This window comes from Macrosteles quadrilineatus, unplaced genomic scaffold, assembly GCF_028750875.1.
Source record: "Macrosteles quadrilineatus isolate MER2022 unplaced genomic scaffold, UCM_ALF_1.0 Scaffold_1__1_contigs__length_201487025, whole genome shotgun sequence".
In the NCBI taxonomy this organism is placed as follows: domain Eukaryota; kingdom Metazoa; phylum Arthropoda; class Insecta; order Hemiptera; family Cicadellidae; genus Macrosteles; species Macrosteles quadrilineatus.
This window is the reverse complement of record NW_026542594.1, coordinates 114545053-114568371: the sequence shown is the minus strand read 5'-3', so window position 1 is coordinate 114568371 and position 23319 is coordinate 114545053. Positions and strand designations below refer to the sequence as shown.

The 23319-nt window shown below is 35.7% G+C and overlaps 1 protein-coding gene across 1 annotated transcript; it reads right to left on the bottom strand.

The window, feature by feature from the left end:
• Positions 1-1949: 1949 nt before the first annotated feature.
• LOC128983563 (hexosaminidase D-like) lies at positions 1950-23116 on the bottom strand. The gene is made up of 7 exons (XM_054402882.1): positions 23033-23116; positions 16496-16599; positions 13537-13716; positions 12150-12346; positions 9918-10109; positions 8715-8818; positions 1950-4277 (listed from the first exon to the last, which is right to left on the bottom strand). The coding sequence occupies exons 3-7, from the start codon at positions 13694-13696 to the stop codon at positions 3317-3319; spliced, it is 1614 nt and encodes a 537-aa protein (XP_054258857.1). The 5' UTR covers positions 13697-13716; positions 16496-16599; positions 23033-23116; the 3' UTR covers positions 1950-3316.
• Between the last annotated feature and the right edge of the window lie 203 nt (positions 23117-23319).

The window sequence follows — 23319 nt, the reverse complement described above, 5'->3', positions numbered from 1 at the left end:
TAATTGTATAGGTCCGAACAAACCTTCCCAATATATGAAAAACCTTTTTCTCTTTGGAGGTGGATAGGACTAAAAAAAAGGTGGGTAGGAGATGAAGAAAGCTGAAAAAATCTCTTTAATTGTATAGGTCCGAACAAACCTTCCCAATATATGAAAAACCTTTATCTCTTTAAAGAGGCGTCCTTCTTGTGAGTATAAAATATTGGAATATGATGATATATCAATTTTTGAATTTTTTATGACCCAAATCATCAACGTTGTGGTCAGGGACAAGTGTTACGGTCTGGAATTAGTGATTAACGAGAATCACTATATTGTTTATTTAGGTTTTCCTTCCACTATTCTTATTATTATAATATCCACAAGACTTGATAAACCATAATTAATTTTTAAAATGTAATAGTTTTACACATATTAACTTATATGAGGCAATAAAGATACTTGTCTATGTAAAAATAGTTAAAAATATAATTTTTTTACATCCTTCAATTAACTGTACCGTTATAAGAAAGATTTGTGTTGCAATTAAACTAAACTGTGCAATTTACAATGATATTAAAATTTATTTTCACGACCGTAACACAGTACAATTGATAAAGCTATTTTGGTCATGAAAAAACCCGTGATGGTCATGATGCCCTGGTCGTGAAATCACGTATTATTTCGCTCTGTTCTTGTGGCAGCCGTACACCTCATGTTTGAGGAGGCAAAGTGGATTTCTAGGTTAAAAAAACAATTAAAATATCATATCAACAAAAATTAACACCATGTCTACTTTATTACATGACTACGTACGGTCGTGGACACACCAAAATTATAAAAAGCACAAAGTTACCTATATTAACCTTGTACTTCATTTTTTTAATGCAAAACTACCGGCACAACAAAACTAACGCATATTCCGAACCAGTCTCTAAAACCAACTGACATTATCGCTGCCAGGATTGCCACTGCCGTGTTCCAAAGTTGAAAATTTTGCCATTATGGTCGGGACGTCAAATTGAAGGACAGACCTATTTTGTCATGGTAGTCAGTTTGCAATGAAATCAAAATTATTATATGCTCCTTTTTTGCTTTTTTGTAAGTTTAATAACTATTGATGACATAAATGTGGCTTTATATGTTTCGGCATGAATAGTTAGTCTAAAAACAGAGTGAAAGTTGAAAAATGTACCCTAGGGACACGTGATGGTTGTGAATTTCGAGACTTTAAAAATACGAAGAAAAATACCTAGAACCTACTTAAAAGTTAAAACACTTAAAACCAAATAAATCCTTGTAACATGTTGCCCCCGTCCCAAAAAATATTAGAACACATATACTACAAATACAGTATCTAAGAAGTAAAAGGCCAAGGACATTAAAACGTACGTTTCAAAATGTTCACTCTTTTACTGATTTTGGCGACATAGATTGGGCTGCTGACGCTTTGGTCGCGGTAGACGGTAGTAGTGCACTCAGTGCAAAGTGCCTCTGAGCACCTTTAAATTATTTAGCATTATAAAACAACGAGATCACGAACAATCAAACAAATTTCATCAACAAAACAACATTTTACTACCTACAACAAACACAATCTTAGAAAACAACTAAACTGTAATACCGACTTGCCCGAGATTGTGTAGTTCAGGCAGCTGACGCTACTCTGCAACAACGCTGTTCAGGTAACGGTAGCCCCCATTGAGTGTCTACTCTAATACTTGCATAGTCAATGGCTGCGTATAGCAAGTGCAGAAATAGTACGGTGCAATTAGACCTAAACCTCAACATCCAAAGAAGGTTATTTTTTACTCAAAACTGTTCAATAAAGTCTCCTTATTGTATAGTAACAAGTTTTAAGGGTCTTGTTTGGAGGGGAGGGGAAGTTAAATTTGAACAAATTGTAGTTTTTATTAAGTATTCCAAAAACCATGTAATTTAGCGTAAAATACGTTATTTACAAAAATGATCTAAGATAAATTAATTTCGTCCAAGAATGATCATGATCCTCTTCATAATCTTGATGAAGAGAATGAAATCGTTTAACGGCTGCCATTTTTGACACAATCATTCGTTGGAGTTTGTGTTTGCGGCACTGTTAACATAGCCTTTAATATGATGTAAATATCAACCAATGCTTACCTTAAAAGATTTTCTTCTGGCTCCTAGCGGACTGTCCCATTGAGAAGGTAGCGTATCATTAAATAATGTTTTAAATGTTTATGTCCAGTGACTATGTTCCATGTTTTGTAGCTCTATCTCTATTACTTTTTCGTCATACTGCAGCAAAAACAGCCGTTTTTAATACATGAGTTGCGGGTCTAAAGTAGCATTTTTACTCTAGGGAGTAAAAATCATTTTTGGTCTCTAGGGAGTACAAATCAGCTATTGTAAACATTTGTAATTTTAAATTGTGTCAATTGTATTGACCTAAATTATTTATCAAATGATTTATTAGGTAAGGTTTTAGCATATTTTTGTATATTGCTTGACACATATCGATGGTATAATGTACTGTACCACAATCGTAATAGACAAAATTATTGAATCACTTACTAAATAGCTGCTTATTATTTGGATAGCAGGATTGAAAACAAGCTGGAAGTGGTTTTGAGAGTTTATTTTTACATAAAAGTTATTTCGTTTTCTAGCTTTGTTTGTTGATTATTAATGATGCAATATGACAAAAAATATAGTTTACCACACCACACGGGCAAAAAGTGACTTTTTCACCCTCACCATAGTGATGAAATATACTATTTTAAATATATTTAGCTACCCCCATAATTTTTCATGCGTTAAAAATTGTCAAATTCCCATGTTAAAGCTTTTGTAACTCTTCAACCATTCACTTTAACAAGATTATGAAGAGAACCATTCTGGTTTGAAATTAATCATAGAGCATGTTTGTAAATAATGTATTTTGTACTAAGCTACATGGTTTTCAAGATATTTAATAACAACAAAAAACCTACAATCAATTTGTTAAACTTTTACCCCTCCTCCATCCCAAACCCGATGCTCAAAATGAAGTAACTTTTAACCATACAATAAAGGGGACTATATTGAACAATTTCGAGTCAATACAGTTACCCTTAACTTTGGATGTTGAGGTTAGGCTATTTTTTTTATTGCACTGCACAAAAAGGGTTGATGTTAAGTGTATTTGTGATCTAAGGGTAAAAAAACCTCATTGAAATAAATCTATGGTTTGCTATTTCAGTATACAATATTCAAAACGTTCCTTATGAAGGAAATATATCTGTAAAACTATTTATAATAATTAAAACTCGCATACAATGGTCCCAATAATTACTCTAACTAAAAGTAACTAATTTTAAGTCCACACAGAACCAATTGGCCGCCTAGGCCACGATCTTCTTGTGATGAGTTGATTACTTACAGTTTCTAAGTATGTCAGCTGTTCATCCATAGGTTGAATTCTTTGCTCTATCCATTCATTCACAGTAAACTCATCGAAATGTTCCGATAAAGCAATAATAGTTTCATTTACAAAGTTTTTAACCTCTTTGATCAGTGTATAACCTTCTTTCAGTCTAAATTCTTCTAAAACTCGATATGGACTTGTAAAATTATGTTTAACGTTGTAAGGCGTCATCCACGCGGTTTTTTCTGTTACAGACTCATAATAGCTGTCAACTCTGGATTTCAAAGTCAAATACTTTGAAATTATAAGGAACGTTTTAAGACCAGGAAAGGAACATAAAGTCAACGGTCTGTGATTTCTAGACGAGAAGTCAATGGAAAGTGTAGACTTTGATGAGCATTTCAAGGCTTTTCTCCATATGTCAATAACTACTTTGTCATCTTCTTTGGTTGAGATCAATATTAGGTTTAGTAACAGAGAAGGAATCGACGGAGGGAGTATCTCGCAGAGGACGGCGAAGTGATCGAATCTGGACCAACCTGTGAGGACGTATCCACCAATCTTGGTGTTGGAATGTGAGAGAAGTTTCAGCCAAGACTTCTGATTGTGAAAGTGCATCTTGACATCGGGCAGTACAGAGGTGGGCAAGGAGGCCCCCTTGAAGGCACCAGCCACCCAGATTCTGGGGAATGTCTTTGAGTACCAGTACCAGACATAGTGCGGCACCAGTCTAGTGATGTTGTCTGTATAGGCCCAGACCACCGGCTCTACCAGCGATGCCAGGGGACTCTTGGATAGATACACGGGGTCCCAGCGGCGCAGCATGTCGTCCCAGACCAGAGGAATCACCCCAGGATACATGGATCTGACAAACTCAGCCACTTGTGCCACATGTTCTGTGAATATGTCTCTGCATTTAAAAAAAGATACAATTGTATGTAATTAATACTGTTGCAAATTAATTTTAACTGAAATCACTCATTTTCACCAGGGGATCCGACACCACTAAAATGGGTGTTTTTTGATTTTTTACAATTTTCCAAAAATGTCATTTTCTTATTGGGTATGCTTTTGACAATATCCATGTAAAGTTTCATGCATATCTAACCATATTTACTATTGGTACCTTGACCACAAAACAAAAGTGAGAATTTTCGGATTTTTAGTTTTATTTTTTTAATCATCTATATATTCCCTATAATATAGTAAAGAATAATTTGTATTTATAAAAATGGCATATTTATCACATCCATATAAACACTTAACAGTTTGAATGCTATAATGCACCTGAGCTATATGAATATAATATGTAACTAGCTGTTTGAGAAAACAGCTGGTTTGGGCAAACCAGGTGTTCGCGGACTTTGGACGCAATTTCCCAAAAGTCGTGTTTTTTTTAACATTTTGTTAAATAAAATAAAAAGTATTTGAGCTAGCCAATTCAAATTTTTACCACATCATCCCCATACTATGAACTATATTTAATGGTATAATAAGCCTTATACAATCAAAAATAAATATATTTTGAAACATTTTTGGTAAAAACTACGGTCAAATTATTTACACTATGAAAATTGCTATAATTTTTGTAACAATTGCGTTACTATGGTTATTATACCATTAAAGTTACAGTAGGTTGTAAGGAACATGAAAATACTTACTTTTTTGAAATATATTAATAAACAAAAAAGTTATTTAAGCTTTTCTTCCCCCCACTCCGATATTTATATATGTATATATAATATATATGTAGGTATATATAAAAAAAATTTTGTCATATTCCTAATATATAAACGCTAAATAACTAAAAATGAGAGAAAAAATGAAAATATTAGCTTAAATAAGAAAATTAGGTTTAGAGGTGGCGGATCCCCTTTAGAAACTATGCAAAGTATTTCGATGACTATATTGTAAGAACTACTAAAAATAAGTTACCTATACAGACACCAAAGGTTATAGTTTAAGGCAGTAAAAAATTGGTTAATTTATATCAAAGTGATTGAAAAATTAATCATCTTGAAAATGTAAGATTGCTTTATTCAAACAACTTCAAGATATCAATTCTCTTTGATTCACATCAAAATAAAAATGATCTGCAATACTTTTTACTCAGTTTTTTAGCCCTTAATCTTATACATCCACAGATTCTGAAATAACCACTTGACAGATTTTCATGATTCTTCTCAGTGGGGGTTCCAAGGGGAGAGTATAGGTGATAAAGCCCCCCTCATTGTAAATATAAATTAAACATACACTACGTCATGGTGTTTTGGAAAGCTATAGACTTTAAAAATGGCTTTAAAATTTACCAAGCAGCTTTAAAAAGGTAAATTTTCTGGTGGGAGGACCCCCGGTAGTCCCACCCTTGACAAGGTCCTAGGATCGCCACTGATTCTTCTGTTGAAAGAAGGACAATCTTTGCAAGGAAACGAATGTCGAAGCCATATTTTAGTTTTGTGTTTCAGTTTTTTTTTATTATTTATCTAGTTTAATTTTTTAAAGCATAGCAGCTGATGCTATCATTTTAAGTTTGTTTTAATGTAATTTTGTTTACCTAACAGTTTGTTTCAAACTGTCAGTAATACAGGGTGGGGCAGCATAACTTCCTTTTTTTAAATGTGCGCCATTTTGTTTGTTCATGTCATAGCGAAGAGCTAGCAGTCTCGTTCGAGAGGTGAGGCTATAAAGTTTTGTCCTTGCACAGTTTAGGCGCCATTATGCGTTGGAACAGCAAAAAGCATACGTTTGCCATTGAGGCCTACTTTTCCAGTGGATGTTCAGTGATTGCAGCCCAGCGTGCCTAACGGAATGGGTTTAATTTAGCCCTGTTAGCCCCTTATCCGGAACGGAAATCAATTGTTTTGTGGTTCAATATGTTTAGACGGACTGCATCAAAGTGCAACAAAACGAAAAACTGGAGTCCCATGGCCCATTAGATCACCTGTGAACATTTATGCAGTGAGAGCTTCAATGTTGCGATCGATCGATCACCAAGGCGTCCAGCGCTCAAACAAACGTCTGCCCTTGGGACTTTTTTTGGACTTTCCAATCGTTCTGTAACGAGAGTTTTCCATGATGTTACATTACCATTACCATCATACATTACCATCCATACAAGATGGCGATCGTGCAGGAACTGTCAAAACGCCTTATTTCAATCAGGGGCGATTTGCAATGACCGGCTCAATCTCCCGATTTGTCCCCTTGCGATTTTTTTTCCATGGGATTTTTGGAGTCCCGCGTTTATGTTTACCTCCCAATGACCCTTCAAGATAAAAAAAACAATATCCCGGAAGAAATTGCTAACATAACGCCTGCTATGCTTGGAAGGGTAATGACAAACACCATAAATCGGTATACTCAATGTATCTAGAATGCAATTTTTTTTCCATGGGATTTTTGGAGTCTCGCGTTTATGTTGACCTCCCAATGACCCTTCAAGATAAAAAAAACAATATCCCGGAAGAAATTGCTAACATAACGCCTCCTATGCTTGGAAGGGTAATGACAAACACCAGAAATCGGTATACTCAATGTATCTAGAATGGGGGATGTCACCTGCATGATTTACTCTTCAAAAAACTACCGGTACGTAAAACAAAACTTTAAGAATGTTCTTACATTGCAAATACCCCCGCCGCAGCAAACCTGCAGACTAAGCGAATTTCCATTTCCCTGAATGGATTTACACTAAAATGTCTCCTTAAAAATATCACGTTTATTCCCTATTTAAATAGAATCAGTTTAAAACATACTTAGGTTTGCTGCAACAGGGAGGGTAAAAGAGTTTTTTATGTAAAATGTTAATAGTGAGTAAGAAATAAAAACATTTTCCAAATTTGGGCAAAATATGTTTATAAACAAGCAAACCACAACAGTTTACTTATTCTCCATAAGAATAACATGGGAATTTTAAATTTACAATTTTTTGGAATTTTCTCCGTAACCATTAGGCGCATTATAACGCTTCAATATACTAAATTATTTGTTTTTTTGAGCTCTACAAAATAGTTTCGAAAGAAATTGCAAAATTTTATGTTTTTTGGGTCAAAAATGGGAAAAACCCATTTTTACCCCATAAAAGCCCCCATAAACCCCCGTTCCCATGGTCCGATCATGCTGGTTCGCGAACTCGTTCGAATAAACCTAGGTTTACACGTTTGTACCAAATTTCATCAAAATTGGATCATTTTTGCTCGAGTTATCGCGCTAACGGACACATATATATATATATATAAATATATATATATATATATATGAATTTGAACGGATGGTGTTTTTGACCTCTAGGGACCTCAAAACGAAAAAAAAAATCGGTCCCGGGTCCAGGTCTTACCGTGAGTACTACGGTAATAGCTTATTCCCTATATGGGAAATTCGCTAAAACCAAATAAAGTTTGTCTGACTCATACAGTGCGTTTTATTAAGCTTTAAAAAAAGGAAGTTATGCTGCCCCACCCTGTATGTTACAAGTTGTTTACAAAAATGTTGATCGTCATTACATTTTATATATCTCAAAGAACTGTTGAGGTCCAAACGGCAGTCAAGAGAAGCCAAAATCAATTTTTACCACAACATAATTAACCCAGTACTACCGTACGGTTCAGAAACATAGGTGGGCGCTGACCAGTCAATCAGAAAAAAGCTTATTTTGTCTTAGAATAATGTGATGAGGAAATATATGAATCAGTTCAAGATATCTAAGGTTACAGAATACGAAAGAGGAACGGCAAAGAGCTAAGAAAAAATATAAAAGACACCCAGGTATAGTAGCGCTGACCAAAAGTAAAGGCTCATGTTGACAGACCAAGTCTGAAAGAGAGAGGATACTTCAATCCTTAAAATTGTATCCTAATGATTAACACAAGGTAGACGATAACTTGGAAAAAAAAGAATGAGGTGGAAAGACTATAAGTAAGCATCCAGACATGGGGTCTGTATAAAAGGTAGGTGTTTGAAGAGAATGAAGGTAAATTTTTTACAAGACCAAAAACCTTCTGTGAAAAGACGGAAGGAAAAGTGAGGTAACGTTAACAGGTAAGTAATAATATCCAATGGGATGTAATGTGTGTAGCTACTAATAACTAGTGTGTTTAAAAACTTTCCTACAGATTGACGAAAATGTTGTTTTATAGTAAACTCTCATTGGATTTTAAAATTTATATACTGTACAGTAGTTAGTTAAAAAATAAGTTGCCATGCAAATTTTGTTTGCTAGGTGTTTGTTGTTTAAAACTGAACATAATTTGCCTTTATGTAGGCTATACTGTAAGTGTGAAGTAATGTTTTTGCCCGCAGTTAAAAGAAAATTCTGACTTAATTGTCTTAGATAGCTAAATAGTTATACCTGCTGCCTTTCCCACTGTGAGTACACCTAGGGCATGCTGCTAAGTGGTACACCTCATCACAACCAATGTGTAGGAACTTGGCTGAGGGATGTAGGCTCATCACCTGTTAACATCAATGTATAGTTACTCAAAGGCCCTGTTTTGCGCTTTCCCACTGTGAGTACACCTAGGGCATGCTGCTAAGTGGTACACCTCATCACAACCAATGTGTAGGAACTTGGCTGAGGGTTGTAGGCTCATCACCTGTTAACATCAATGTATATGTTACTCAAAGGCCCTGTTTTGCGCTTTCCCACTGTGAGTACACCTAGGGCATGCTGCTAAGTGGTACACCTCATCACAACCAATGTGTAGGAACTTGGTTGAGGGATGTAGGCTCATCACCTGTTAACATCAATGTATAGTTACTCAAAGGCCCTGTTTTGCGCTTTCCCACTGTGAGTACACCTAGGGCATGCTGCTAAGTGGTACACCTCATCACAACCAATGTGTAGGAACTTGGCTGAGGGATGTAGGCTCATCACCTGTTAACATCAAAGTATATTTTAGTTACTTAAAGGCCCTGTTTTGCCCTTTCGCACTGTGAGTGCACCTAGGACATGCTGCTAAGTGGTACACCTCGTCACAACCAATGTGTAGGAACTAGGGTGGTAGGCTCATCACCCGATATCAATGTATAATGTTACTCTAAGGTCCTGTTTTGCCTTTAAATCAAGGAATTTGTGTGGAAAAATAATACTGGAAAGGATTTGGGGGTGGGGATTTTCAATGTGTTTGTTTTGAAAAGAATGGATGTTATATAAGAATTAGAATAGTAGCACCAATGTGTATTCCACTAAAATTATACAAAATCCAAAGCAGTTTTTGTAGTAACTTACTAAGCTAATCATTTTACTTGCAAAACAAGTATAGGCCTATATGTAGTTGATATTGATTTAAAATGATAATAAAAAAAAACATTCCGTAATAACAAAGTATGATAGCATTGCTCTGCTGAGGTTTGTTATGTTTGCAAAACTGGTTTAATTGCGAGGTTGCTAAACACCAGTTAAACGTTTTATTTTTACGTATAAACGTCTTATGTCTAGTACGGTACTACTATAGTAAAACATAATTTCACATGGGTCTCTATAAACTGTCTCCTTTACTTATCACAGATATTATTTTGGTTTCATATTCTTACTTCAGTAATTTATTCACACCTGTTGGATCATCTCCTTGAGGAGTCCCAGAGTTCCTGGAGCTCGTGGACAAACCTCCTGAGGGAACGTGTCTAACTCTCGAATGTGCCGGAACTCTTCTAATTTGAGTACAAACTCCAAATGACCAAATGTCTGCACAAGGGGAATGACCTCCATACCTAGGTGGCCAGCCCAGGACATGAGTTCAAGCACCTGCAAAAAGTCAAGTCTTTGACTATATCTATAGCAATAAAACGTTGTCTACCAGACTTCACACGAGGTAGTGAATGTGTTATTCCTTTCTCATGTTAAAACTGTTGCCAGTTATAGAATGAAGGTTGACTTAGTTGAGCCACACTGATACATTGCGCTGATGTAAATCACAGATTTCGAGATTTCTGTTGAAAACGCCAACTTTTAGAACAAAGCCAAACTGAAAAGACAATTGGTCTACTAAATATGATCAGAATTTTCTTTGCTACCCCATCTACCTTCTAAATTATATTAAAAATAGCTGGCCCGACAGACGTCGTCCTGTCCTATTGTGGTTTTATGTCACACGCTCGTTCATTTTCAAGATGAGCTCGTTCGCATGGCTCAATCACGTCCTGGTTGAAGTTCGTTCGCTACGCTCACTCACCTTTAGGTTGGAGCTCGTTCGCTGCGCTCACTTGCCTTCAGGTTAGCTCGTTCGCTACGCTAACTCGCCTCCAGGTTGAAGTTCGTTCACTACGCTCACTCACCTTTTGGTTGCAAATTAGCTGTTCTCATAAATTAAAAATAAATATAGTGCTGCACCCTGTTGGTAAACCTATTAACTTTTTAATGCTATTGAACATCACAGAATCAAATTGTTTAGTTGCACCAGCTGTTAAGATTCTTTAATTCCATTTAAATATGAGTACTCATAAGGTTAACATGGGAAACTCCAGAGCCACTGGGGCGGAGCCCTATTGACGGATCTGCACCAAACTTCACACAAACCATCCTTGAATAATACTTAATAATGCCTGAAAGTTTCATTACAATCTGTTGAGCGGTTTTGGAGTCCATAAAGGACAAACATACAAATATACAAACATACAAATATACAAACATACATTGGATTTTATATATATAGAAGATAGATGTTAACAACTACAATCAACAATCAAAACCATTTGTCCAGGAAATGTAGGATTTGACTAGGAAAAAATTAAAGTCTGGTTTTTTATTTCAGGAATGGTTTTACTTTATCTTAATGCCAAAAAATGTAGAGTTCCTCAATATTGTGTGTGCAGGAATTTCACAATCTTTGTGAAATGTTCTAACGGCATGTAGCGAGTTTATCCTACAGGAAATAAAGCTTTTACTTCACGTAACAATAGTCTGATTCGGATGAAATTTGGTACAGACATGTAAAGAACATTTATGCCTTAAAGTTCGAAACCCAGCCAGATTAGTTCCTAATCACTTTTATGCTATATCGTCAAGGTTATTCTACAGGGTGTCCCGGAACTCTCTACTCTACCAATATTTTAGGGCATTGCTCCTGGGTAAGAAACATACCTAAATATCATATTTATATTGTCTGGAAGTCCTTAGTTACTCACACAGCCGCCATTTTGTTTTTTTTTCAGTTTTTAATTTCTTTCTAAATAATGGTTAATTATACGAAATGAAAAATTTGCACAAACATTTATGACAACTAGACAAAGATATCAAAAAATTATGAAGATTTTTCTAATTCATAAAACAAAATGGCGGCCATTAAAAATTTTGTTTCTTAAATAGCTCGAAAACCATTGATAAAAAAAAAACAAGAATAACTTTTTTAAGAAAATTTCAATTCAAATCGATTGACACCTTATATTTTTTAAGATTGGACGAGTATTAACTGAGATATGGCAATTTTAGTGATACGTGACTGCTTTCAGCATGCGCTGCAACTAACCTCCAGCGGTCACGTATCACTAAAATTAATTGCCATATCTCAGTTAATACTCGTCCATTCTAAAAAAATAAGGTGTCAGTCGATTTGTATTAAAATTTCCTTAAAAAAGTTATTCTTGTAAAATCTATGTAAAATCAATGGTTTTTGAGCTATTTAAGAAACAAAATTTTAAATGGCTACCATTTTGTTTTATGAGTTTGAAAAATCGTAAAACTTTAGAAAAAAAAAAATAGAAACTGAAAAAAACTAAATGGTGGCTGTGTGAGTAACTAAGGACTTCCGGACAATTAAATTTTCAATTGAAACAACAAAACACCTACTTGCTCTTGTGTATAAGCATTCCTGGCTGAGATGTTGGCCAGGGTCCCTTGGTATGGGAACATGTCCTCATACTCCACCAGTAGTGCTGTACACCCCTGGGCTGCAAGTAGGGGTAATAGCTGACGCAGGTATGACAGTTTTGGTGGAGCTCCCTTCAGGTCCAGGTGTACCACTCTCAGGGTCGAGTGTGTTAAGCCTGCCAAAACCAACAATACAGATTACCCACTCCCCAAACCTACCAGTAAATTACTGTATTAGCTTAATATGAAATTTATCTTCATCAATCAAAGCAAACTAATCAAATTAGTTTATTTAGGGTACCGTAGGCAAATGGTCGGACAGTAGGTTGTTAGACACATCTTAAAACAAATTGAAAAAATACTCAATTTTATCACAGTTCATATCCATATATATATATTGGTATATCCATGATAACCATAAATGTCTACTCTTTCAAGCTTTTTATTACTTGCTTACCTCTTAAGGGTGGCCCACGAGGAGCAAGACAAAATTCTCAAATAGCAGCATAGGTCAAGTTTGGCATCAAATTAAAGATCTTAATTAGTAAAGAACATACCTCAAACCCAGATTCAAACGGACAACCGAGTCGAAAATGGCAGCCCTCCAAATATTTTTTGAATCTGCAATTTTTTATCATTTAAGGGCTGCCATTTTTTAACCAGCTTTTATTTTGAGTTCAAATTTGCGGCATGGTATTCTAATAAAGACCTTTAAATTCGACCTATGCTTAAGATGATGATTTTCTTCAGCCCTCTAGCGGGTATACACAATACAATAAGTACTGTATTGCAAATTCAAGGAATCTTTGAACAGCTGTCATTTTTTCTCCATTGTCCGTTTGAGTTTGGGTTTGTGGCAATGTATTTTTTCTAATAAATACCTTTAATTTGATACCAAAGTCGAACTATGCTGCTATTATAACTTCTTAGCATTTTCCCTGGGGTTTGGGACCAAGACCTACAATCTAACCAAATTTCAGATCTCTAGCTGTTAATTCTAGAAGTGGTTTAAACATTTGTATCCATCGCGAGTCAGTGAGTTACACATCGGGCTGTATAGTTAATGAGATGAAATAATATATACATTTATACAATTTTGAACGAATAGAGTTTTTGGCCTGTAGGGACATCAAAATGAAAAAGTATATCGGTCCCAGGCCCAGGACTTACAGGGCCACTCTCGGGTAATAGCTACTTCCCTATAGGGAAATTCGCTAAAAAAACAAGAGTTGTATAGTAATAAGTAGTAATTATAACCATAGAAAAATTACTCTAATGACAATATTAAGGGTTGGGGGGGGGGGGGCTAAGTGGCCCAAAAGTCATAACTAATTTGAAATCAAATTGTTATCTAGTTTGTCTTTACCATACTCGGTCGGCTTGTCAGCAGTGATGGCAGATGACTGAGTGGTCGGAGGATGCCACTTCTTAGACAGTTCATTATCTTGTACTCTTTGTAAGAGAGGGAGAGACAGCAGCACCATGAGCGAGAGGAAACACAGCAGCAGCACACGACGGCGAGGCATCTCCAGGCATCACTGCAGCACTAGAACCAACACAATTGACTAAATCTCTAAGATTGATGGTTCATCTCTTATAAACACAGCAGCAGCACACAACGGTGATGCATCTCCAGGCATCACGACTGCAGCACTACAACCAACACAATGTAAACATCTCTTATAAACACAGCAGCAGCACACAACGGTGATGCATCTCCAGGCATCACAACTGCAGCACTACAACCAACACAATGTAAACATCTCTTATAAACACACAACAGCAGTACACAACGGTGATGCATCTCCAGGCATCACTGCAGCACTACAACCAACACAATGTAAACATCTCTTATAAACACACAACAGCAGCACACAACGGTGATACATCTCCAGGCATCACTGCAGCACTACAACCAACACAATGTAAACATCTCTTATAAACACAGCAGCAGCACACATCGGTGATGCATCTCCAGGCATCACTGCAGCACTACAACCAACACAATGTAAACATCTCTTATAAACACACAACAGCAGCACACAACGGTGATGCATCTCCAGGCATCACTGCAGCACTACAACCAACACAATGTAAACATCTGTTATAAACACACAACAGCAGCACACAACGGTGATGCATCTCCAGGCATCACGACTGCAGCACTACAACCAACACAATGTAAACATCTCTTATAAACACACAACAGCAGCACACAACGGTGATGCATCTCCAGGCATCACTGCAGCACTACAACCAACACAATGTAAACATCTGTTATAAACACACAACAGCAGCACACAACGGTGATGCATCTCCAGGCATCACGACTGCAGCACTACAACCAACACAATGTAAACATCTCTTATAAACACACAACAGCAGCACACAACGGTAATGCATCTCCAGGCATCACTGCAGCACTACAACCAACACAATGTAAACATCTCTTATAAACACACAACAGCAGCACACAACGGTGATGCATCTCCAGGCATCACTGCAGCACTACAACCAACACAATGTAAACATCTCTTATAAACACACAACAGCAGCACACAACGGTGATGCATCTCCAGGCATCACGACTGCAGCACTACAACCAACACAATGTAAACATCTCTTATAAACACACAACAGCAGCACACAACGGTAATGCATCTCCAGGCATCACTGCAGCACTACAACCAACACAATGTAAACATCTCTTATAAACACAGCAGCAGCACACAACGGTGATGCATCTCCAGGCATCACTGCAGCACTACAACCAACACAATGTAAACATCTCTTATAAACACACAACAACAGCACACAACGGTGATGCATCTCCAGGCATCACTGCAGCACTACAACCAACACAATGTAAACATCTCTTATAAACACACAACAGCAGCACACAACGGTGATGCATCTCCAGGCATCACTGCAGCACTACAACCAACACAATGTAAACATCTCTTATAAACACACAACAGCAGCATACAACGGTGATGCATCTCCAGGCATCACTGCAGCACTACAACCAACACAATGTAAACATCTCTTATAAACACAGCAGCAGCACACAACGGTGATGCATCTCCAGGCATCACTCACTACAACCAACAGAATGTAAACATCTCTTATAAACACACAACAGCAGCACACAACGGTGATGCATCTCCAGGCATCACTGCAGCACTACAACCAACACAATGTAAACATCTGTTATAAACACAGCAGCAGCACACAACGGTGATGCATCTCCAGGCATCACTGCAGCACTACAACCAACAGAATGTAAACATCTCTTATAAACACACAACAGCAGCACACAAAGGTGATGGATCTCCAGGCATCACTGCAGCACTACAACCAACAGAATGTAAACATCTCTTATAAACACAGCATTAGCACACAACGGTGATGCATCTCCAGGCATCACTCACTACAACCAACAGAATGTAAACATCTCTTATAAACACACAACAGCAGCACACAACGGTGATGCATCTCCAGGCATCACTGCAGCACTACAACCAACACAATGTAAACATCTGTTATAAACACAGCAGCAGCACACAACGGTGATGCATCTCCAGGCATCACTGCAGCACTACAACCAACAGAATGTAAACATCTCTTATAAACACAGCATTAGCACACAACGGTGATGCATCTCCAGGCATCACTCACTACAACCAACAGAATGTAAACATCTCTTATAAACACACAACAGCAGCACACAACGGTGATGGATCTCCAGGCATCACTGCAGCACTACAACCAACAGAATGTAAACATCTCTTATTAACACAGCATTAGCACACAACGGTGATGCATCTCCAGGCATCACTGCAGCACTACAACCAACACAATGTAAACATCTCTTATAAACACACAACAGCAGCACACAACTGCAAGACATTTCCAGGCATCACTACAACCAACACAAATAAAAATGGCAACACATGTAGGAATGTATTGCTAGGATTGCTTTTATAGCAGTGAAAACCAGTTGAGCGGAGAGATCACGTTTCATGGTTTTAAATAAAGCAATAAATTAAAACATTGTTTATAGATATAATACAACTAATTCATCTGTTTGTTTCAGAATTATCAACATCTTTAACAAGTTTCATAAATAAGATGTGGACATTACATACATATCCTTTGTATCAGTATTTTTTCTATGTTTGTTTGTATTGGTAATGTCAACTAGTAAACAGTTCTTGTTGAATTCGAACAATCAGCATTTTTACAATCTTAGCCAGATTTGGCAATTCAGGCAGAAATAATCCTGCATGTATCCATGATTAGCAGATGCAATTCTTTATACTTGCCTGCTTTGAGGGAATTTCACGTAGTGGTCAGCAATGTCACGGTCGGTGGATAGATGGTTGGTCTGATAGACAGGGTCAAACGCCGCTGTACCAACAACTGACAACTGGCCAAACCAACACACAGGCGTGATGAGAAAAACTAAATTAAACTATTCAAAAAATAAGCTATTTGTACTACTAGTTTAACTCAAGAAAAGGATTTTTTTGTGATCATATACACGACATTAAGTAGGGTAACTAATATAAATTAAATATCTATGTACTATAATTTCTAAAGAGCTATTTTTGTCGGTAGGCCATAACTTCATTATTTCTTCATCAATTTTCATAACTGAGGTGTTATTTAAAAAAAATTTTACCATCTACATAGGAAAAAATACAAATTACTCACTTTTCTGTATTTTTCTGTTAAATCGATCTAATATATCATTTTGTAAGTTATTTAGACTTTTAATGTTTACTAGGTGAAACCCGTCGAAATCGACGGTCACTGTCAAGGCTTACGCTAATTATTCATCTACGGAGAACGGAGAGTTAGGTGTAGTGGAATATACTTGAAGTGAAGTTGACTTTTACTCTTGAACTGTTAGGGAGCTCCTCGTTTATATGGTTGTGCGGCTTCATTGGCAACAAATAATTCGAATTACATAACAATGCGGCATTTCCAAAAAGCAATAAATACTCCAAATTGGCTGTTACGTAAATATTGACGTTTACATGCATTGTTAAACAACGTATCTTATAAAAGATGATGTGATCTAGTTTAAAAGGAATATGACCTTTCTGTCATGGCAGTAACTGCTTAAATAGTATTTACTCTTTGTGCCTTTTTTACAGCCAAAATATCGTGTTATTTTAAATCATATTAACAACCCAGTGAGCCACGGTCATAATATAGACCACTTCAAATAATTTGTCAAGATAGGTAGGCTACTATTTTAGGTCAGGTTTCTGTGTTTGGATGTTATTACACACGATAAGAGCACAATAAACTTCTTCTGCAGATAAATAATCTGCTGGAGAAATATAAGCCGAATTATAAATGTCACAATGTGAGTTTGAGCATTTTGTAACAATATGGGTAAGTTACATAGTATTTTTGAGGCTGCTGCTTAGTGCACTTTAAGAATATATTTTTAGAGTTAAATTAAATGGTTTTTGTTGCTGAGTAGCGTTAGTAAACATGCACAACCCATTTCGTTATTCTAATAACATTTAAAGGCTCTCTAAAAGTTCAAATTCATATTTGTATACTTATCTATATTATGTTTTCACTAAGCTGAATTAACAACATCAAAGTAATCTCTCTGAAAAGTCTGTAGTAAACTGCAGTTTTACAGCTTAATGACTTTCTAAATCATGCACATATTTCTACATAAATATCGTAAAATGTTTTATCCAGTTGCTGTAAACTACTATTAATTTAGCAAAATATGGACACTGCTCAAATGGGCAACGTGCCCTTCTGCACTTGTATAATTTTGTATTGTATTACACAATCGAAGATTTTTCCAATGATTGAAAACATGTACTGTATAACAATAATCTCGTGAACCTATGATGATCTGTAGAATAATATGATAAAATATAGGCAAAAGTGGGGGAAAAGGCAGACAACAACCCGTCCAGCAGATATAAGATAGTTCAATAAGAAATTATTGTTAGATTTCTGTGATAAAAGGAATTTCCACTGATTTCGTAATGGAATGTTATATTGCAAAACATGACATGATACAGAATAAAATAAATTTTAAAATCAGAAAATAGCATTGCAAATAATTTTTTGGACAGTTTAGTAACTCCCAATAAATGTGTGTTGTTTAAAACACAATTGAAAAATCAACAGCTGTTTCACTAAAAAGTATCCACATGGCCAAAAGGTAAACAAATTTGTCGAGGTATCTTTAAAGGATTCTGGGGCAGAGCCCTAAGGGAATTTACTTCGTGTTTCTTTTGATAACTCATCTACAGACCAAGGCCTTTCTTTAATTGGAGACCTCTACCAAGTTTCTACATCCAGCCGTTCTATCAAATTAGTGAAGATAAAGTTTCCAATTAAATATTTAGATTTCCCCATGTTAATCTTATGGGAGAAAACCCAACTTTGATGGAAGATCCTGCCCAAACTAATAAAGATTTCAAAAAACCAAAAACACTTTGCAAAACTACAGATCAGGGCCATTTTTTTGACACTTTAATCATCAAAATCGGTCCAAAAATGTGGGAGGAGTTCTGTTTACAAAAATCGGCTTAGCGTATTATATATATAGATAGATAGATGTGCCAACGTTATTCAATTAGCTGAAACATGTGAATTAAATTAATAAAAACATCATATTTTTAAAAGGTTAATTATCTAAAATGTAGACTCTATTCCTGAAGTGACCCATAGTTCAATCAACAACACACTTACTACGCAGAAATAACTGTATGTTGTGTACCTCAATAAGTGTGATTTGAGAAGGGTTCAGTGCGAATGTTTCGCACGGGTCGGCTGGTAATGTACACAATTAAATTAGTTAATTAATTGATTGATATAATTAATTACATTACAAAAAAACAGACCAACATAAAATGACCTCAATACATGTTTTAATGAATACCTAGTACAATGTAAAGACACAATTCTCCTTTTTTAGGATACATGTACAGTTTGATGTACTCATTATTTGATGTTTTGGATTCTGGAGACTCTGAAATTCGTGGTCTTTGACCCAGATACTTCCATTAAGAATACATTGATAGATACATACCATGGAACTACGATACATGTGGATGAAATGTTCAATGTGCTAAGTTACCACATATTGTTATTTACACAAAAGTGCACAGTTCTTGAGATGTTAAAAACAAGAACAACAAGAATATAAGCAAAATGATTATGTTTTAAATTTTTGTTAAGATCTCGTAAAAATTATGGCTTTTAATCAAACTCGCACACAGAGAAATTAAGAAACCAAAACTACCTCAAATCACTCCTGCTAATAATTATGTTTTACAGAACCAAAAAAGCCTATAAACTAAAGGATCTTCAAAAAGTCCGCGAGCGACATTTTTTTTTTGCCATTGCAGATAGTGCAACAAAGCTTTGCAAATACGTATGTCCTTTATTAAAAATCAAATATTTTTCAGTCGCACTCGGGACGGTCCACAAATAGTCGGAAGGGAACCTCGAACGGGGCATAGGTCGAGTTCGAGTAGTACAATAATTCAATATGCTCCTATATTGGGAAAACTGTGCCACAAACCCGCCTTCGAAAAGTTCACTCTAACTAAAATGTTGTGAAGTTATGATGTGTTTTAAAATATGAGTTTGAGCTTGAAGCAGCTTGATGAATAGAGCTTGTAGTCATTCCTACACCACAAGTATCTGTAATGTAAATGAACATTATGGTAAACATGTTTCAGCGGTCTATTGATAAACAGGCGTGGTTAACACAAGATTGGGCCCTAGTGCAGAAATCGACCGACACTTGTAGGGTCTCCGAAGCCCTGCTCACACATTACCGGTACGTTGTGATTCCTATGTTCATAAAGATACTTAGCAAATGTTATGTAAAACACATACAACTGAGAACTGCAACTGCCGTGACATTCGACATGACCGGAAGTCATGACTGGTTGTGACAGTTTCCCGTCAAAGTCAGCTGATATATATCCTGGCAAAGAGAGGTCATTTATGTACTCTGAAAACTAGACTTTAACAATGACCATATAGGCTACAACCATGGAAACCATATAGGTACACTAAGTTATGAAAATGCATATGAAATATGGATTATGGGGAATCAGCGGTTTTTAAATAACCTACGGCAGTTAAAGTCAAACACCTTTTAACCAGGTCCTCTGATTGAGTGTAGCTTAATAACGCTTGTAAATAGGTACTTAAATTTATCACATTCAACCACATTTAAAATCTGTTTGTACATTCACACTCTTATAAACGTATTCCAAAACCATGGAAATTCATGAAATATCTGAAGTACAGTATTGGGCACGTCTTGAAAAAGAAGACCAGGCCTTACAATTTACCTGGTTGGATTTCTACAAAAATATTCTCTAAAAATTTTCAGATGTCCTAGGCGTTCGCTTGGTTGATCACTGACAGGTGTGCGTGTGTGTGTGCTAGTTCTTGCGAGTGTGTGTTGTGTGTGTGCGTGTACGTGTGTGTGTGTGTGGGTGTTTATGTAAGGTGGTATGTTTTAAAAGTGTATTGTTTCTTTTTACATTAAATATTGTAAATAGATCATAGTATTTTATTTGTATTGTACATAGTTTTGTTTATTTGTATGTTTAGATTTGTATAAACAGGTTAAGTGTAAGAGAGGGCCATGTGGCCCTAACTTTGCCTGACTAAATAAATCATTTTTCATTTTTTCATTTTCATTGTAAAGACGAACATTTATTACTTTCTCTATGAAATATTTAATAAAGTTCATCATTGTTTCGCATTAAAAATTACTTTTGACCACAGAAACTTTTGGGCTTTAAAATACCGTTTAGATTAATTATTGGTTACGAAGCAAGCATACACATTTGAACTCTCTTAATATCAACAAAATAGTATAACAAACATTTTGTGGTTAAATCATTTGTCTGTGTTTCAATATTAGGCAATGAAAACAAAACTACATAAAATGTGTTTTTGTTGTCCAAATATTGGAATTTATCGATGTATGCTTAGTCAATTACTTACAGCGCGATGTGTATTCTGTAATTAGACTCGTTGCCGTACCACTATACACTATACACTATACAGGAGGGACGGAGGGGCACAAATTGGCCCATTTGCGTAGAACGTCAGACTGTTGCGTGGGCTCGTGTGACGTGGTCTCTGATTATAAATAGGTTAGTTCTAAATCATTTAATCCACGGGATCCAAGCTGGGCCAGCCGTGTTGTGAACTGTGTTTATTGTGGATCCGAGGTTCCGTCATTTGTAAGCTCCTGCTGACGCTCAAGAAGATTTAAATTGTCAGTTTCAACTCGAGTTGGCCTGTTGTTGTAAACATAAACCACACTTGACTGGCGCTACTACAATCAAACACACAATTTTTATAATAAATATTGTGTGTCAAACAATTAAAATGGAATTATCCTGCTAGATGTGTTATACTTATTAATTTGGACTCGAGGTAGTTTTCAAAACTGGGACGTATTTTCACTACTAGAACCCTTAACACAATTGACGCTGTGAAGTTTTAGCTGGAGTATAAAATAATCTGTTAAAAAGCATGTTTTTTCAGATTTTTCAAGTCGAGTAAAACCACCTTTAAAAGCGCATTATACGCATTACTAATTATCGCTTTATAAGCTTATTCTAATACTGTATTTTCAAAGGGTGAAAATTTATGAGGATTTACGTATAAATAGCCTAAAGGAGCTCGTGTAACCTACAAAAACTGTTCGAAAATGGTCTGCTGTCAAACTTTTTATCGGAATTTCTGAATTTAGTGTTCTAATTATACTCATTTTGCTTTATATTTATATAGATTTGTTAAATAAAACGAAATCGATGAACTAAATAATAATTGTGGTTAGTCTAATCGTAGTTCTAATCGAGTTCAAAGCATGGACAATAATTTAAATTGACAACAATCGCATTGGATTAAAGTTTACCAAAAATATCTGAAATAGCCTACGTTGTAGTGATGCAAAGGATTAATAATTATTACATATGACTAACACCAGTGACTATTTAACACATTTGTGAATCAGGAGAAATACTTAACTGGCTGAAAGTAATAAACAAATAATAAAATTATGGTGAAAAATAGAAATTTATGGTAAATTGTTTTACCTATCTGCTAAAATTCTGATTACTCCAAAATGTTAAAAGTAAATCCTAGAATTATTCAAAATTCTGTTGTGTAAACGAAATTTTCTTCAGCCATTTCCCCTTAGAGAATTTCGTAACACAAATGTTTGCTGTCCGTTTGAAAAGTAAAATCTCTGAAAATTTGGCTTTTCCAGCCAAAACATATAATTTAAGTACATTTAAATCGTTTCCCTAATTAACTTTATGAAACAGCAGCTACCAAAGCTATTCTATAGGAAAGTTACATATTACTGTTGAAGTGTTCTATATATTGACAACGTTAATACGGGATATCGAATTTGACAAGAATAACATTATATAAGAGATTTTGTTACTACAATATACGAACATTAGAATTATTAACCAAACAATAAAATTTATAGGCCTACTGTAAACTGAATATTATCAAATCACTTCAAAAATATTAAAGAAAAAACGTCATGTTTATTAAAATACTCGTATATCTTATACAATAATCTCAACGGATTATGTTCAATGAAACTATTCATAAAAATAAGAGAGTGTAATACTGTAAACGTATATATCTGTAAAAACAAATATCCCCGAACTTTGAGACATATATGATATTGACATATAAAGCAATATACACATTTTTTATAAACAAAAATCCATATAATTGTTATTTAAATTAATAATTTTTATTATCAACTAAGTCAGACAAGTTTTATAAGTTGTATTAATATTCACTAATGCACTCACCGATATAGATGCACTGCGTGATATTTAAACTGTAAAAACTGCGGCACCCATAAACACAGTGACACTTCACTGCTGCCATCTACCAGAACACTCAGCAACTTTAGTGGTTAGCCACCAGATATCACCACTGTGGTACAGTACCAGTACATGTCGCCACAGCACCACACTGCTGCCATCTACCAGAACACTCAGCAAATGTAGTGGTTAGCCACCAGATATCACCACTGTGGTACAGTACATGTCCCGACAGCACCACACTGCTGCCATCTACCAGAACACTCAGCAAC